The sequence below is a fragment of the Carcharhinus amblyrhynchos genome, chromosome 1 (genome assembly GCF_965287045.1).
Source record: "Carcharhinus amblyrhynchos chromosome 1, sCarAmb.v2.hapA, whole genome shotgun sequence".
Taxonomy (NCBI): domain Eukaryota; kingdom Metazoa; phylum Chordata; class Chondrichthyes; order Carcharhiniformes; family Carcharhinidae; genus Carcharhinus; species Carcharhinus amblyrhynchos.
This window is the reverse complement of record NC_137324.1, coordinates 68,433,446-68,451,847: the sequence shown is the minus strand read 5'-3', so window position 1 is coordinate 68,451,847 and position 18,402 is coordinate 68,433,446. Positions and strand designations below refer to the sequence as shown.

At 43.9% G+C, this 18,402-nt stretch overlaps 1 protein-coding gene across 3 annotated transcripts in view; it reads right to left on the bottom strand.

Annotated features, from left to right (window-relative positions):
- Positions 1-18,402, bottom strand: part of ipo11 (importin 11) — a 593,411-nt gene that overhangs the window by 302,306 nt on the left and 272,703 nt on the right. For all 3 annotated transcript variants that reach the window (XM_080186460.1, XM_080186476.1, XM_080186468.1), the window contains 2 exons: positions 10,796-10,912; positions 6,889-7,002 (listed from right to left, as the gene is read on the bottom strand). In XM_080186460.1, coding sequence (XP_080042586.1) covers positions 6,889-7,002; positions 10,796-10,912 — 231 coding nt within the window. The remainder of the gene's footprint in view (positions 1-6,888; positions 7,003-10,795; positions 10,913-18,402) is intronic.

The following is an 18,402-nucleotide window of genomic DNA, read 5'->3' as shown; positions in this document are numbered from 1 at the left end:
TGTGTAATATTCTGCAAAGACAAGTCATGTAGAAATGATTGAGCTGTCTTGCATGCCTTCGATACACAGTCCACGTTTCACAGGCGTACAGGAGGGTAGTGAATACCACAGCACTGTAGACCTTCAGTTTTGTTGCTGGGTTGATTCCTCGATGTTCCCATACAGTGGAGCGCAAGCTACACTGGGAGAATGTGCTGCCAAGATAAGTGAACTGGTTCACTGCCTGTAGTTTCTGCCCTTTGATTGTGATTATGGGTTCTGTGTATGGTGCATGAGCAATAGGCTGGTGCATGACTTTGGCCTTTTTAATGTTGATGGTGAGTCCAAAGTTGTCACAAGCCGTGGAAAATTTGTCCATACTGACTTGCATCTCTGGCTCTGAGCCAGCATGATATGGAGATGCCGGTGTTGGACTGGGGTAAACACAGTAAGAAGTCTGACAACACCAGGTTTAAGTCCAACTGATTTATTTGATAGTAAATTGGCAAGCTTTCGGGGTTTACCCCTTCGTCAGGCGAATGGAGTGTTCTGGCCTCATTCAAAGCATATAACAGCACAGACAGTTTACAGATTACTGATTAGAATGCGAGTCTTTACACCTGACCTGCTATTCAAGTTTTAAAATGGCCAACAATGTGAGTGGAAGGAGCATTAAGCCCCAGGTTAAACAGATGTGTATTGTCTCCAGACAGTACAGTAAGTGAGGTTTAGCAAACCCAGGCAAGTCATGGGGGTTACAGATAGTGCGACATGAACCCAAGATCCCTGTTGAGACCGTCCTCATATGTGCAGAACTTGGCTATCAGTCTCTGCTCAGTGACTCTGCACTGTCGTGTATCATGAAGGCCGCCTTGCAGAATGCTTACCCGAAGGTCAGAGGCCGAACGCCCGTGACCACCGAAGTGTTCGCCACCAGGAAGGGAACAGTCGTGCCTGGTGATCGTACCATCTGAATGAATTTGGGGGGGGGGGGGGGGGGTGTTGTTGACATGATCCTCCACAGGCCTTGTCGGCTTACAGTGTCAAAGGCTCTCGCAAGGTCAACAAAGGTTGTGTAGAGCTCACAATTCTGCTCCTGACACTTCCCCTGAAGTTGGGGCGCAGCAAAAATCTTGTCAGTAGTCCCACAACTTTTGCGGAAGCCACACTGTGACTGTGGAAGCAGGCCCAGCTCCAGATGACTGACCAGACGATTTTGCAGGACTCTTGCGAGGTTTCTTTCGTGCGATGGAGAGCAGCGAGATTCCTCAGTGGTTGTCGCATACTTGCCAATTGCCCTTCCTCTTGTAGAGGTGTACAATAGAAGCATCTTTAAGTTCCTGAGGAATGGGTCCTTGCTTCCAAAAGGACTGGAACAACTCAGTGATCTTCTCATAAGAACATAAGAAATAGGAGCAGGAGTAAGCCATCTAGCCCTTCGAGCCTGCCCCACCATTCAATAAGATCACGGCTGATCTGAAGTCGATCAGTTCCACTTTCCCGCTTTCTCCCCATAACCCTTCATTCTCTTGTCTATCAGAAATCTATCTACCCGTGACTTAAATATATTCAGCGTGGTAGCCTCCACCACTTCAATGGGCAGAGAATTCCAGAGATTCACCACCCTTTGAGTGAAGTTCCTCCTCAACTCCATTCTAAACTGCCCCCCACCACCCTTATTTTGAGCCTGTGCCCTCTAGTTCTAGTCCTTTCTAAGCGGGAAGAATCTCTCTACCTCTACCCTATCTAGCCCCTTCATCATCTTGTAAGTCTCTATAAGATCCCCCCTCAGCCTTCTAAACTCTAACGAGTACAGACCCAGTCTATTAATCTCTCTTCATAAGCCAACTCCCTCATCTCCGGTATCAGCCTAGTGAACCTTCTCTGCACTCCCTCCAAGGCCAAAATATCCTTGCGCAAGTGCAGTGACCAAAACTGCACACAGTACTCCAGTTGCGGCCTCACCAGTGCCCTGTACAGGTGCAGCAAGATGTCCCTGCTTTTATATTCTACCCTCCTCGCTATAAAGGCCAACATTCCATTCACCTTCTTGATCACCTGCTGCACCTGCAGACTGGGTTTTTGCGATTCGTGCACAAGGACCCCCAGCTGCAGCTTTTCACCCTTTGAATAATAATCCCTCCTACTATTACTTCTACCAAAGTGGATAACCTCTCATTTGCTAACGTTATATTCCATCTGCCAGGTCCTCGCCCACTCACTCAGCCTATCCCGGTCTCTCTGCAGACTTTCCACGTCTTCCACGTAATTCGCTGTTCCACTCATCTTCATGTCACCAGCAAATTTTGTTATCCTACACTCCTCCAGATCATCTATGTAAATGGTAAACAGTTCTTGGTAAGTGTAGGACCAGCAGCTTTATAGATCTCTGTGGGTATGGCATCTGCCCCTGGGGCTTTGTCACTGGATAACTGGCTGACAGCTTTCGTGACTTCGGCTACTACCGGTGCTGTTGATATCAACCTGGGGAATCCTGTCTATTGCCTCATTGTTAATAGATGACGGTCGGTTGAGATCGGCTTCAAAGTGTTCAGCCCATCTCTGCAAGATCTGAGCCTTCTCTGTAATGAGAGTTGTACCATCTGTACTCAGGAGGGGAAACTCCAGAGAGATTGAGGTCCGTAAAGAATGTTGAGGGCTTCATAGAACCGCTTCAAGTCATTTCTGTCAGCATATTCCTATATTTCATCTGCCTTGGTGCTCAGCCAGGCACCCTGAATTTTACACAGTTTATTGTGGACTGTCCTGTGAGCACTGGTAAAAGCATTTTTCTTGGCAGCTGAAATGGGTCGTTCTGACAGGCCCGATGAAGACAGTGCTTTTCAACAAATAGAGCCTGTATCTCCTCATCATTCTCATCAAACCAGTCATGCTGCTTGCGGGTGGAGGGCCCGAGCACCTTCAGCGCAGATGTATGGATAGTATCCCTGAAGTGTTCCCAGTCATCCTCAGCGCTGCCTGCGAGGTGTAGGTCAGCAAGCTTGATTTCTAAGTTTTCAGCCAGTGCTGAAGCTTTGCTGGGGTTCTTTAGCTTGGTCGCATTGATTCTTTTCATAACCTTGCTTCCTTGTGGTTGCCTCTTGGGTCTGATGCGGAGCCTCATTTTGGAGACAACGAGCCTGTGATCTGTCCAGCAGTCAGCAACACACACAGCCTTGGTTACTCTGACATCCTGCCTGTCTTTTCTCCTGACAATGACATAGTTGATAAGATGCCAATGCTTAGAGCGGGGGTGCATCCAGGAGGTCTTGTTACGGGTAGGCAGACGGAAGGTTGTGTTGGTGATGAGGAGGCCGTGTGCTGCACAGGTCTTCAGTAAGAGTAGGCCATTACTGTTACACTTGCCCTCTCCATGCCTCCCAATAACTCCCTGCCAGATTGCAGAGTCACACCCTACTCTTGCATTGAAATCGCCAAGCAAGGTCAGCTTGTCGGTACTGCTCACTGCTGATAGTAGGGCATCTAGCTCTTCGTAGAACTTGTTTTTCATCTCATCCGGGTTGTTCATCGTGGGGGCATAGGCACTGATCAGGGTGGCTTGACTTCTGCTCTGTAGCAGAAGCTGTTATGTCATAAGCCAGTTGTTCACACCCTTGGGTAGACTATCAAGTTTCCGAACAAGGTGACTCCTGACGGTGAATCCAACTCCAACATCACGACACTCATCGCTGCCACAACCGCTCCAGAAAAAAAAGTGTATCCACCTCCAGTTTCAGTCAACTGACCTACGTTGGTAAGACGAGTTTTGCTCAGGGCTGCAATGTCAATGTTGTATCTTGCAAGCTCTCTGGCAACTAAGACTGTTCTTCTCTCTGGTCTGTCTGCTGTAGGGTTGTCCCAAAGCGTGTGCACGTTCCAAGTGCCAATGGTGAGTGGTGTCACCTTGTATTTTATTTTGTGTGTTCGACTGCACGATGAGATCCCTGCCAGCTACAGTAAATTGGCCAGGGTGTAGTGAAGCAGGCAATGTTAAGGCACCTTTACTAGCCCCTTCCTCATTCTACGGAGGTGAGCAGTGCGTTCCTGAAGAGGACTGCTCAGTCACCCAGGTAGACGCCGAGTTCCACTGCAGCTTCGGTCAGCGGACAACGACCATTAGACCTGAGCCGCCTGCGTGCAGGTCTGTGACTACAGCTGCCAGTGTATCCACACCTGCTACTTCGTCGCTCGCCCATCGCTACAGGGCTTCAAGGGTTGAACAGGACACTGATGATGATGATGATGATGATGATGATGGTGTCAAAACTAGCACTTGATTTGGACTAAAGTGAGGGAGAGTTGTGCAGCGTCAGCCTTACTCTCTCTTCCCAATTCCCATCTGGATCCAGTGGCAAGACAAGAGTCAAGACAGCTGGAGGTGGGACTAGGTGCAATGGATGACCAGGACGTCTTCTGTGTCTTGTCCTGCTCTTCATGTTCCACGACGCTTGCAGAGACTGTCGGACCTTCCATTGGTGTCTTCTGCTCAATCTGCCGGACTCTGTCTTCACATGCTGGGATTGACATCTCCTTATCTCACCGAGGGTTGAGACTCGTCGGCTACCCTCACCTGGTTTAGCCGGCTTGTCGATGCTGTTGCCCGGGGTGTGGCCGCTGTCGCATGCAAACAGCTACGGGGAGCCACAGGTGAGAGCTGATTGCCAGGTGGGGACAAAAGATGGACAAGCCGCCCCGAAAGGACGCAACATGTTCCCCCACCAAAGGTATTACCCCTCCCTAACACCCCATACACGCCCAGGCTCCATTCTCTGGGCTGGAATTCTCTGATGCCGTATGCTCCACCACCACTGCCAGCAAGAACGGAGAATTCGGTGCTCAACCAAATCTTCATTCACGGCAGCGGGACTGCAGAATCCCAGCCATGGATGAGGTCAGAGATTTCTGGCCTTAGTGTCTAAACCAGGGTAGAGGACTCTGGGGTACAGTTATATAAATCACAAAAAGCAGCAACACAGGTTAATAAGGTCATAACAAAGCTTATTTAGCATTGTGGTTAACCTCTTTACATCTCCCCTTAAGATGTATGTTAAAAATGTATAAGTCTTTAATTTGATCATATTTACGATACCATGAATAGTTTAGGTTCTAAGTAAATTAGCTGGATATAGAGGCACTTCAGAAGATGCAAAAAGACTAACTGGAATTTCAAAACTTAGAGGTTACGTACGTCAAGAAAATTTGAATACGCTTTATCTTCTAGAAGAAAGACTCAAGGGCGACCCAATTAAGGTCTTTAAGATTATGAAACAGTTCAATAAAGATGATGTTTCCATTTTGGGGAGATGAGAACTAGTGTCGATAAATTTAACATAGTCACTAATAAATCAAACGGGAAATTCAGGAAAAACCACCTTACCTAGATAGAGTAGTTAGAATGTGAAACTTATTACTTCAAGCAATAGTTAAGCTGAGTAGCACAGTTGCAATTAAGGGGAGGATCGATAGACACACAAGGGAGAAATGAATGGACGGATATGTTTGAAGTTCGTTGAAGGGTGATCCTGTGGCCCATAAACACTGGGATAGCCTGTTGATCAATTGACCTGTTCCTCTGCTGTGCAATAGTACATAAAACCTGCAATTACGTGGCAGTTCATCATGTCATCAGGACATGTCAAAATGTTTCACATCTGAACAATTCTTTTATTGAGTCTAAGGTACTTCTATCATGCAAAGCAGCTAATTTGTACACAAAAGATACCACCAAAAATGGGTTTATTTATAGGTCAATTTGTCTTTGATGATCTTGGGTGAGGGTGCAATGTTGGCTAGGATACTTGGTGCACATGATACAACTTCTTGATAGAATGCTTCACTCTTTTGCCTGGAACAAAAGATATATCATAGGTCTGATGTAGGAGCACCATTATTTGGTGAAAATGATAAATGTGGAAACGAAAGGCACAATAAGTTAGAATCACTTAACTGAAGTTATGGAAGAAAATATAATTGGATTCAAACAATCCTTTAGTAACAACTTTTCAGAAAAGTCCATTAACTTCCATTTATCCGGTGACAGAAAATATAATTCCTTCAATTAGTCAACATAAATGGCAGCTCACCTCTAATAAAACAAAGATTTTCTATTACAAACTTTAATGCACCAACAGGATACCTTATGCTATTCAACTCCAAATATTTTGTGGAGCAGCAAATACATTCACTATCTTTTCAGCTGTCTTATATTTGGTTCAGAGCTTTGAGAGCTAATAGCTACCAGAGGCAATTGTCTGCTTTGGTTGATAGCCATCCTTGGTGTTGCAGTACCTGTCACACTGATATTTATGCTGCATACTATGAAAGCAATGCAGAACGCAGTAACTTAAACCAAGAATTCCCTGGTTGACGCATCACAAAAGATCAATACAGTTATTATGACTGTTGGTATGTGCTGCTGAAAGCATGCAGAGCTGTAAATCTCAAGATAGTTATGTCCAAAGGAAGAGGGCAAGAGAAAACATTTACCACCAGACTTTCTCCAATGAGTATCTTTCAAATCGAAAATATTGCAACAATAACTAACAGCCTAAACTATATAATGTTTCTTGGCCTTGGTCACCAGAAATTTGTCTGAAGTCCGGTCATGAACTATTTCAAATTGCTCGTAATCTGAGAATATGTTATCTCAATTTTCTCCCTTTTTTCGAAAATAAAGTCTCACACAAGAGCACAGGTTCATGAGCAGCAATGGCTCACCACTGACTCAATAGCAAGGTGACATTCTTTTTCTCTTGAGTTTAGACAGTAACAGCCATCCATATAGTTTACTGCAACATTGTCAGGTACTCCTGATACTGTGCACAGCTGGGCTCCCAGAACTGTTCAAGTAATGGATTTCATTACAATTCAAAACCCAGTGGAAAGAAAATGTGCTTATTAAAGTTGTACCTGAACTAAGTGGATGAGTGTGGTGAGAATTGCACAACGCAGCATATTGTGATCTTCAGATTGCTTCCATAGCAAAGGCAAATATTGCACCAAACAGCCAACATATGGCCGAATCTATAAATGAAACAAATTCTGTTAGAACAACAAATTCGAGAAAGAATGAAAAAGGTTAATTTATGTAAGAGTAGATTAATTGTTCATCAAATGTGTAGGGACAACATGGTGGCACAGTGGTTAGCCCTGCTGCCTCTCAGCATCAGGGATCTGGGTTCAACCCCGAACTGTGTGGAGTTTACCCATTCTCCATGTTAGCGTGGGTTTCTTCCAGGTGCTCCGGTTTCACCCCATTCCAACAACGTGCAGGTTAGGTGGATTGGCTATGCTAAATTGCCCCTTTGTCTCAAGATGAATAGATTACGGGCATTGGTAGAGTAAACGTGGGGTTACAAGGATAGGGCCTGAGTAAGATGCTCTGTCGGAGAGTCGGTGCAAATTCGATGAGCTTCCTTATGCACGGCAGTGATTTCATGATTCTAAAATGACAGGAAACAACAATGGTTATAGTACACTTTGAAAAGTTAAGTTACACTGAAAGTGTAATTTTAAAGTTGCAATTTTAAAATCAAGATTATTCTGCTTCACTTTTTGAGGTATTTTCCCACATTAAAGGCTCTATGTAACTGCAACTTAGCAGAAAACATTATGAGGGCTTAAAATAGGTCACAGGAGCTACTAGCTATTTCCCACAAAATGGAGTTAATTTACACGAGAATGGCAAGCAAAAGAGGCATTACTAATGCATTGCTCCTCAGAAGTCTTCAGTGTCATTTTATTCCTTAGGTACCATTACATTCAATTTGCTCAAATTAGCATTTAGGTTAATGATTGTTATACCATACCTACAGTGTAAAAGGGGGTAATTCAGCCCATCCAGTCTGCACCAGCTCTCTTGCAGAGAACCTTCTCCAAGCCCTATCCCCATTACCCCATATATACACCCCACTAATCCCCTAAATTGCATCTTGGGACACTAAGGGGCAATTTAACTTGGCGAATCCACCAAACCTGCACATCGTTGGATTGTGAGAGCACTCAGAGGAAGCCTACGTAGACACAGGGAGAACATGCAAACTACAGACAATCATCCAAGGCTAGAATTGAACCTGGGACACTGGTACTATGAGGCAGCAGTGCTAACCACTGTGCTACCATGCCACCCTACATAATCTATATTTCTATACTTTAATAGAAGAGACAACTGGGATAAAAGACATTCAAAGTGAGCAAGAAACTGTGAACGACTGTTTATCAAATGCAATTGTTGGAAATTTTGTACTCAAAAAGATAATTACAGACAAGGAAGCATTCAAACCATTTTAGTTTATTCATAGAGAAGCACAACAAATTGTCTCACCAGAAAACTGATTGGTTTTTAATAAAGCAATTCTAGGTTTTTTCGTCCATCACCATCCAGAAATCTATTCCATGTGTAATTACTGTGTGAAGAAAAACTTTTTTTTTGCTAATTTGAAGCAATGCTGTATCTTGGGGGTTCATTTTTCTGTACTTTTGAAGACTAACCTTTTTCAGACACTTCATACTTTTTTGTCCAACCAGCAAATTGCTAATAACAAGCAGCTTTTTCCAACAAAATAGAGATAATTTACATGAGGATGGCATGCAAGAGTCATTATTGATACACTGCTCTTCAGAAGTCCTCTGTGTCACTTTATTCTATAGATGTATAAATTTGAGGTCATTCACTTTGAAAGCAAAAACAAGAAGGCAGTTTACTACCTGAATGGCTATAAATTGGGAGAGGGGAGTGTGCAGCAGGACCTGGGTGTCCTTATGCACCAGTCACTGAAGGTAAGCATGCAGGTGCAGTAGGCGGTAAAGAAGGCAAGCAGCATGTTGGCCTTCATTGCGAGAGGTTCAGTACAGGAGCAGGGATGTGTTGCTGCAATTATATAGGGCCTTGGTGAGGCCACACCTACAATACTGTGTGCAGTTTTGGTTTCCTTTTCTGAGGAAGGGTGCTCTTGCTCTCGACGGGGTGCAGCAAAGGTTTACCAGGCTGATTCTGGGGATAGCGGAACTGATGTATGAGGTGAATAAAAGCAAATTACTGCAGATGCTGGAATCTGAAACCAAACGAGAAAAGGCTGGAAATTCTCAGCAGGTCTGGCAACATCTGACGTTGAGTCCAGATGACACTTTGTCAAAGCTAAAAGGCATAGAAAGTGGGAGATATTTATACTGCAGGGTGAGGGAATGAAAGATGTGTCACAGCCACAAAAACAAGGGGAAAGGCTGCTAATGGCAGTCCATAGAGAGAATAAAAGGTGTGAATGGCCAAACGACAGAAAAACTGAAATCAGAGGATAAGTTATGACAACTGGGAACGTGGGAGGTGGGGGGAGAGAACGTGGGAGGTGGGGGGGACGTGGGAGTGGACGGGGGGGGGGGGGAAACGTGGGAGGTAGGGGGTCTCAAATTTGTCAAACACGACTTCCCCTTAATGAATCCGTGCTGCGTCTGCTCTATCAAACAATTCTTCTCTCAGTGCCTTGCTATTTCTTCTTTGATGATGGATTCAAGCATTTTTCCAACAACAGACGTTAAATTAACCGGCCTATAATTCCCTGCCTTTTGCCTGCTACCTTTTTTAAACAGCGGTGTAACATTAGCCGTTTTCTAATCTTCCGGCACTTCCCCGGAATCCAGCGAAGTTTGGTAAATAATCACTAAGGCATCCACTATCACCTCTGCCATTTCCTTCAGAATCCTGGGATGCATTCCATCCGGTCCTGGGGACTTGTCCACCATCAGTCCCGCTAGTCGATCAAGCACTACCTCTCTAGTGACAGTAATCGCATTCAGGCCCTCAACTCCTACGATCCTTCTATCTTTAATATCTGGCAAACTATTCGCGTCCTCCTCCGTGAAGACCGAGGCAAAAACTTATTTAAGGCCTCAGCCATTTCCTCATCTCCCACCACTAAATCCCCCCGCTTATCCTCTAAGGGTCCAACATTCACTCTAGCCAGCCTCCTCCTCTTTATATATTTGTAAAAACTCTTACTGTCCTTTTTTATATTTAGTGCTAGTTTAGCTTCATAGTCTATCCTTCCTTTCTTTATCAACTTCTTAGTCAATCTTTGTTGATTTTTAAACCTCTCCCAATCTTCTACTCGCCCACTGCTTTTAGCTACTCTAAAAGTATCAGCTTTTAATTTAATACTCTCCTTTATTTCTTTTGATAACCACGGCTGATTATCCCTTCTCCTACATTCCTTCTTTACAATTGGAATATATTTCTGCTGAGCACCGAAAAAGATCTCTTTAAAGAGTACTGGTCCATTGCAAAATTGAGGTTTTTCTAGATGCATGAGTGTTATTCCAATTTTAAAGTCGCATTTTTAAGGAGCCTCTCCTTAAGAACCATGCCTTAAATCTAATGCTGTTGATCCTGTGTTTTATAGAAAAAGCCACAATAAGCTTTCTTTACCCATAAGACAATTGATTTTCTGTCATGTAAGCCTTTAATATCTTTCTGTTCCAAATTTACAAAGTTAGGATAGCTAATCCTGCGTCTAAAATAATGACCGAGTGCAGAAGTGCACATGGGGCGAGGACAAAATCAGCTGTCTTCTTTCCTTACAAACCACAATACTTCACTGTCCCGATATGAAGATTTATTATCGAATAATATTCAAAATGCTCATTCATCATCAAGGAAGGAAGATTAGAGCACAAACAATAGGAAAAAAACCATACTTGAAGAAGGGGCATGTGTTTGATGATGTTTTCCATTGAAATAATTGTAATCTAATGTGTACTGAATAACTGGTACTAAAAGACTTAAAAAGCAGATTTTGCAAAATACCGATTTGCAAAATAGTACCTGCATTCCAACTCGTTCGATGACACAGGAAATGACATGCAATACATGCATCTTCGTATCACATTCTGTGACTTCTTGCAGCAAATGGAAGAGTAGACTGAAAATATTTTCCAAGTACTATAAAACAAAGTAAATAATTATGAGCTGTAATTACAGAAATTTTAAAGATACTCAAAAATGATAGCAACAAATATTTGGAATGATTATGGCAAAGATCAAATATTAAGTCAACAAAAATGAACACAAAAAGGAAAGTCTCAAATTAACCAATGCTTAAGTTCTACAAAATGCATATTCCGTTAAAATAAGAAGGCAATTTGCTCCCACTTCTTTGCCAATGTCCAGCTTTAGTCATTTGTTGGAAAATGCAGTTTACCCTTCCTTGTGCACACACACACACACTTCCACTCAATTAACTTCCTTAATTAACATTTACACCAGACTTACAGATATCATGGCTTAACTGTTTGTGGTACACTTGGCCTTACAGATATTTGTTACTTCAAAATAAATATACACAATTTATCATAACCTTTGAAATCAATGTCTTTTAATGAATGTCAAAAGGCATGTTAAATTGTCATCAACTCTCAGCAAAGCAATAAACAACCACTGTCACGAGACAATAGAATTCAAAGCAGTTACATCAGTCTTTGAAATCAAACACTAAACACTCAGCACTCATAGCCGGGGACAAAATCTAAATTTCATGAGTGGCATTTCCCAAAGTATAGAGCAAAGGGGCAAAAGCAACAGGATCAAAATGGATAATTTATTTTTGAAGGTGGAAAATGTCAAATAATGGGATACAATTAGCAGACAGGATTACTCCTGCTGTCATGGACTACATTAGCTCAGAAAAATAGGCTGGGTATTTAGGGATTTTCAGTAGGCCACGAAGTTGGGATCAGAGGTAACAAGTCCCGTAATGTCGTGCTGTCATGCAAGTTTGATGCCACAATCTCAATTCCAAGTCGTTCTTAAAGAAGCTGGTTTGGGGCGAGAACAGTCATCCGCCTGCAAGCAGCAGACAGCCAAAGGCTAATTAATGGGCCCCGTGTTGACAGGATTTCCAGTTAGCATGAGAGCTTGGCACACTGGGACAAAACATGCCTCATGGATCAAGGTGCTTGCACAATAAATCCTGTGAGGAACCGCGCTGCCATACTTGCCATGGCTGTCAGCTGTAACAGAAAGAAATCTCACACTAGCTTAGTGAGATTTCTTTCTGCTTTAACCCAGTCCAATGCTGGCATCTCCACATCATGTCAGCTATAGCCATCGGCCATCCTGTCCAGGGATCAACACTCCACACTTAGCGCCAAGCAGCTGTGGCTGATTCAGATTTTTTTTAAAAACCTGAACTGGGAAGTGCCCTCGGTCTCCATTACAAATCCATTAACCTCTCTCTCCCAAACAATCTGTCCAGGTGAAACAGCAATTTATATTGACTTCTTTCCATCCATTTACAGAATTTGTTGCTCACAGTGTGCTCTGTTCTACACTGGGGAGACTAGGAATAGATGCTTCATGAAACATCGCTGATCAGTCGCAAGCTTCTGACGACTTGGCATTTTAATTCTCCATTTTGTTGACCGCTCTGTCATCAATCTACTGCGGCATTCCAGTGAACCTCAATGCAAGCTCAAAGAACAACATCAGTATCTTTCAATTACGCACTCGGCATCCTTCTGGACGCAAAAGCAAATTCAACAACTTCAGAGCATAAACTCTTCCCCATTCTATTTACCTTTCTTTGCACGTTTTGGTCCTGTATCCGCTTTTGGAAAACAACTGTTCATTGTTCTACTACTCAGACCCTCACTGGACATCCAGGCCTGAAGTTTTGGCACAGTGGAGAGCCTGTTCATCAACGAAAAACAGCAGATGTGGCCAGAATTGGGGCAGGAATGGGCCCCAGTCAGGGTTAGTGTATGCGTGTTTCATGGGGACTGCTGCCTCCACTCAAATCGGATTTTGGTTTTGCGGGTGTTTGAAATTTGGCATGTGCAGAGTGGACCTGGTAGAAGCAGGTCTGAACCTTGTTCACTTCTTCGAGTCGGTACCCCTTTGGAGTGGTACAAGTACAGCTGTGGAATTCCCTTTTGTCTCAACTGCCCCAGAATTGGCAAAAACTATTTTGCTTTATCACAAGGATGTAGGATTCGCATAACAATTTTTTCTGCCACTCCTAAATTCAGGTGCCAGGAAAAATTTTGCACTTGTGAAAACACATTGCCCTTTGTGCAAAGGATGATATGAGGAGGACAGGGCATCCTTGCACATTGGCACAAAAAAGCCAATCAACATGAGCAGCGGAGGCCAGAGTAGAGGGCACAAAGTCAGAAGAGGCAGCACCACATGCACCAGGTAGGAGGAGAAGAGGGCCCAGATACCACCCTTTGGAAAAGCTGTTCAGACATAGGGCATTCTACTCAATGCCAAAGAACTAGTGTCGAAGGCAGCAGAGGTTAAGGTGGTGACAAATACATTGCATGGTACGGCAACAAGTGGAGACACGGTCCATCGACCCTTCTGCTTTGTCAATTGCTGCAAATCATTGTCCTCAACTTCTCTGCCTCAGGATCTTTCCAGGGATCATCAGGAGATCGGCTGGTATATTGCAGTCAACAACACGAAGAATCATATAGAAACCTGCAGTGTAGGAGGCGGCCATTTGGCCCATCGAGTCTGCCTCCACCACAATCCCACACAGGTCCTAGCCTCATAACCCCATGCATTTACCCTAGCTAGTCCCCTGACACTAAGGCATTTTAGCATGGGCAATCAACTTAACCCGCACATCTTTGGGCTCTGGGAGGAAACTGGAGCACCCAGAGGAAACCCATGCAGACACAAGCAGAAGGTGCAAACTCCACAAAGACAGTGACCCAAGCTGGTCACTGGTGCTGTGAGGCAACAGTGCTAACCACTGTGCCACGTGCTGCATTAAGGCAGTAACTGATATCTTGTTTGCTCATGTGGGGGAATCACGTTAATTTCCCTGTAGATTTGGCATCTCAGATACAGACAGTTATGGCTTTTAACCAGTTAGCAGGTTCCCTCAGGTGCAGAATGTTATTGATTACGTCCATGTCCGCATAAAGGCACCCAAAGGTAAATTAGATACCTTCCATCCACTGAAAGTCCTTCCACTCAATGTGTGGTTGGTTTGTAACCCCAAGGTCTTCCTTCAAGTGTGGGCACAGCTGCTTGGCAGCTGACTCATCTCTTTCATACAAAGGAAATCCCAACTCCCTCAGCTATTTCAGCACCGACACAAATCTCTGATTGGCTTTAAGAGACTAAAGGTTACCGCTTAAAACATAATAATGATCAAGGAAGCAGAACACAATGACAACAACAGCCACATCTTCACAAGCATTACAATCAAGCTGGCCAACAGCATTTTAAAAATGCACTTCAGTTGCCTTAATCGCTCAGGTGGAGTACTGCATTATGTCCTAGCGAGGGTAACAAGGATAGAAGTGGTTTTCAGCAAGCAGCACAAAATTGAGCCACAGGGGAGTCTAGGAATCGATGACAATACCATGGGCTAGGTCAAACTTTTGAGGAAGAGCAAGATCACAAAATAACAAGAAGGAGACCCATCCATTCTGACAATTTCCAAATGGATGAAGATGAGGAAGCTGCCAATGGCAGAGCAGCTGGAAGACATGGTCACACACTCAGGGTTGATTCCGTGAAAGAGACCACACCAGTCCTCATGCAAAAAATTGATTCCCACAACATCCTTCCTTTTGATCTATGTTCACCCTCCTTCATTTAATCTTTAAAACCTACCACTTTTCATAGTTTTGAAGGCAGGTCATCGGCCTCAAACAGTAACACTTTCTTTCTCCACGAATGCTGCTTGACTTGCTGAGTATTTCAAGCACTTTCTCTCTTTACTTTGGACATATTAACACTTATCTTGATAGACAATGTACATTATCACATGGGCAGATGCCATACCCGCAGAGATCTACAAAGCTGCTGGTCTTGTACTTATCGAGAAGCTCACCGAGTTGTTCCAACCCTTTTGGAAGCAAGGGTCCATTGCTCAGGAACTGAAAGATGCTTCCATCGTACACCTCTACAAAAGGAAGGGCAATCGGCAAATACGCAACAACCATGGAATCTCGCTGCTCTCCATCACAGGAAAAACCCTCGCAAGAGTCCTGCTAAATCGTCTGGTCACTCAGCTGGAGCTAGGCCTGCTTCCAGAGTCACAGTGCAGCTTCCGCAAAGGTTGCGGGACTATTGACATGATTTTTGCTGCGCGCCAGCTTCATGAGAAGCATCAGGAGCAGAATCGCGAGCTCCACACAATCTTTGTTGACCTCGCGAAAGCCTTTGATACTGTAAGCTGACAAGGCCTGTGGAGGATCACGTCAAAGTTCGGCTGCTCTCCCAAATTTATTCAGATGGTACCCCAGTTCCATGACAGCATGATGGCCAAAGTACTGGATGGCAGAGAATCCTCTGAGGCATTCCCAGTCACCAACGGCGTCAAACAAGGCTGTGTGCTCGCACCCACACTGTTCAGCATGATGTTTACTACCATGCTGAATGGTGCCTTCCAGGACAGTGTTGATGGAATTAGCCTCAAGTACAGTGTGGATGGGAAGCTTTTCAACCTGAGGAGACTTCAAGCTATTACCAAAGTGAAGTAGACTGTTCTGAGAGACTTCCTCTTTGCCAATGACTGCACCCTGTATGCTGCCTCAGAGCCAGAGATGCAAGTCAGTATGGACAAATTTTCCACGGCTTGTGACAACTTTGGACTCGCCATCAACATTAAAAAGACCAAAGTCATGTGCCAGCCTGCTCCTCATGCACCATACACAAAACCCATAATCACAATCAAAGGGCAGAAACTACAGGCAGTGGACTAGTTCACTTATCTTGGCAGCACATTCTCCCACGCAGCGACTATTGATCCAGAAGTTAACTGCAGAATAGCAAAGGCAAGTTCTGCTTTTGGCAGACTGTGCTCCACTGTATGGGAACATCGAGGAATCAGCCCAGCAACAAAACTGAAGGTCTACAGCGCCGTGGTACTCGCTACCCTCCTGTACGCCTGTGAAACATGGGCTGTGTATCGAAGGCATGCAAGACAGCTCAATTGTTTCCACATGACTTGTCTTCACAGAATATTACACATCCGATGGCAAGACAAAGTACCAGACACTGAAGTTCTCTCTAGAGCAAGTCTACCATCGGACCACACAGTGCTCATGACTGTGCAGACCCGGTGGGCAAGCCATGTCATCCGTATGCCAGACGAGCACATACCCAAGCAGCTCCTTTTTAGAGAACTCTCTGCTGGAAACACTCGCATGGAGGGCAGAAGAAACATTACAAGGACACACTCAAGGCCTCCCAGAAGTTGCTGGACATAGACATGATCACCTGGGAAACACTGGCACAAAACCGCCCTACCTAATGCTGCCTCATCCACAAGGGCTGTCAAGCTCACGAAACAAGGCACATTGCTGAAGCACAACTTAAGCGCAAGCTGTGCAAGTCCAGAACCACCAGTGCAACTATAATGCCTACAGAAGTCTGTCCAACATGTGCCAGGACATTCCATCCCCGAATTGGCCTGATCAGTCATCTTCGGACGCACCGCAACCAGCCTTAAAATGACTAACGGTGTAAGGTCCTCATCGATGACGATGGATGAACAACAACATTAAAACCTTAGGTAGAGAACAGTTAAGTTTCACGAGGCTGATAACACGCATGAGAAACCAGAGTTACATGGTGATAAATGCAATAGTGTAGTTTTTTTCACGAAGGGAAAAGATTTTATAAATCATGATGGCATTTATTTGGGTGAATATGGAAAGACTGCTTCCTTTGGTTGAGAAGCCAATGACAAAGCATCATCAGTTTAAAATGGTCAACAAGAAAGCTAAGAGGTTAGCAAACTTCTTTGCAGAGGTGTTGGAACTTGCACCATCTATAGCAACTCCATTAAAAGAAACACAAATTGCACCTTTTAAATGAATAACTATTCAATGTCAAGGAAGATGCAAGGAAGTACAGTAGTTGCAACAGTTTTCGATCAATCAAGCAAAGAACTGTCAAAGACTTGATGGCTACGCTACTTATGATTAAAAGCATCCAGTCATGGATTGGATTCCAGGTAACAGCACAATGTGCAAACAACTTTGACTGTATGGCCAAATTCGCCTCCAACTCGATTTTCAAGTTTGCTGATGACACCGCTGTTGTGGGTCAGACCAAGACACAGTAAAGAGATAGAGAATATGGTGAGCTGGTGCAATGACAATAATCTCTCCCTCATGTCAACAAAATGGAGATAGTCATCAACTTCAGGAAGTGTAGTAGATGGCGTGTCCCTTCTACAACAACAGGGCAAAGTAGAAGGGGTCAAAAGCTTCAAGGTTTCAAACTTTTAGGTGTCCAGATCACTGACAACCTGTCCTGATCCCCCCACCCATGCCGACACTATAGTTAAGAAAGTCCACTAATTACTCTACTTTCTAGGGAGACTAAGGAAATTTGTCGTGTTTGCTACAACTCTCACCAATTCTACAGATGCACTATAGAAAGCATTCTTTCTGGTTGTATCTCAGCTTGGTAAGGCTCCTGCTCTGTCCAAGACCGCAAGAAACTACAAAAGTTTGTGAATGAAGCCCAGTCCATCACACAAACCAGCCTCCCATCCATTGACACTGTCTATACTTCCCGCTGCCTCAGCAACGCAGCCAGCATAATTAAGGGCCCCATGTACCCCAGACATTCTCTCTTCCACCTTGTTCCATCAGTAAAGATACAAAAGTCAGAGTTCACATACCAACTGACTCAAGAACAGCTTCTTCCCTGCTGCCATCAGACATTTCAATGGACCTATCTCGCATTAAGTTGATCTTTCACTACATCCTAGCTATGACTGTAACACTACTTATTGTATTCTCCATTCTCTCCTTTCCTTCACAATGCACGAAATGTTTTGTCTGTATAGTGGCAAGAAACAATACTTTTCACTATGTACATGACAATAACAAATCAAATCAAATCAAGATTTTGTAAAACATTGACCATGATCTAAGTCCACTTTCATTTTGACTCATCTGACATCAAGTTTTGGGCATACCCAAAAACATTGCAAATCGCCATGTACCGATAAGACGCCTAGTTTCAGCTCTTGGATTTGTCTGCAGATTTTTTTCTAAGGTGTCTTCATCTTCGCCTGGCATCTTTTAGATTCTTTCTGCAGACTCCACTGTGTTCTTGTTCTTATTCTTATACATTTTTGGTGTAGAGGAAGTTTACCATGTCCAGCATGCTTTAGCAATATGGTCATTTTTGCCACAACTTTTGCACATAATTTCCTTACTCCAGCACTTCCCCACTGAGTGTCCAACTTGAGCACATTGGTGACATCTTGTGGTTTTGAAGATTTATTTTTGGTAGTCTCTATTTTGTGGATCTTTTCCCTATCTGTGAAGCCTTTTTTGCAGGCAGCTCCACTGACACTACAGTGTCTACTTCTCATTTAAGAGTCAGTGTTCTTTCAGTAACAGCTTTCTCTGAATAGCTTCATTCCAGAGTCTACATACCAACCTTCCACA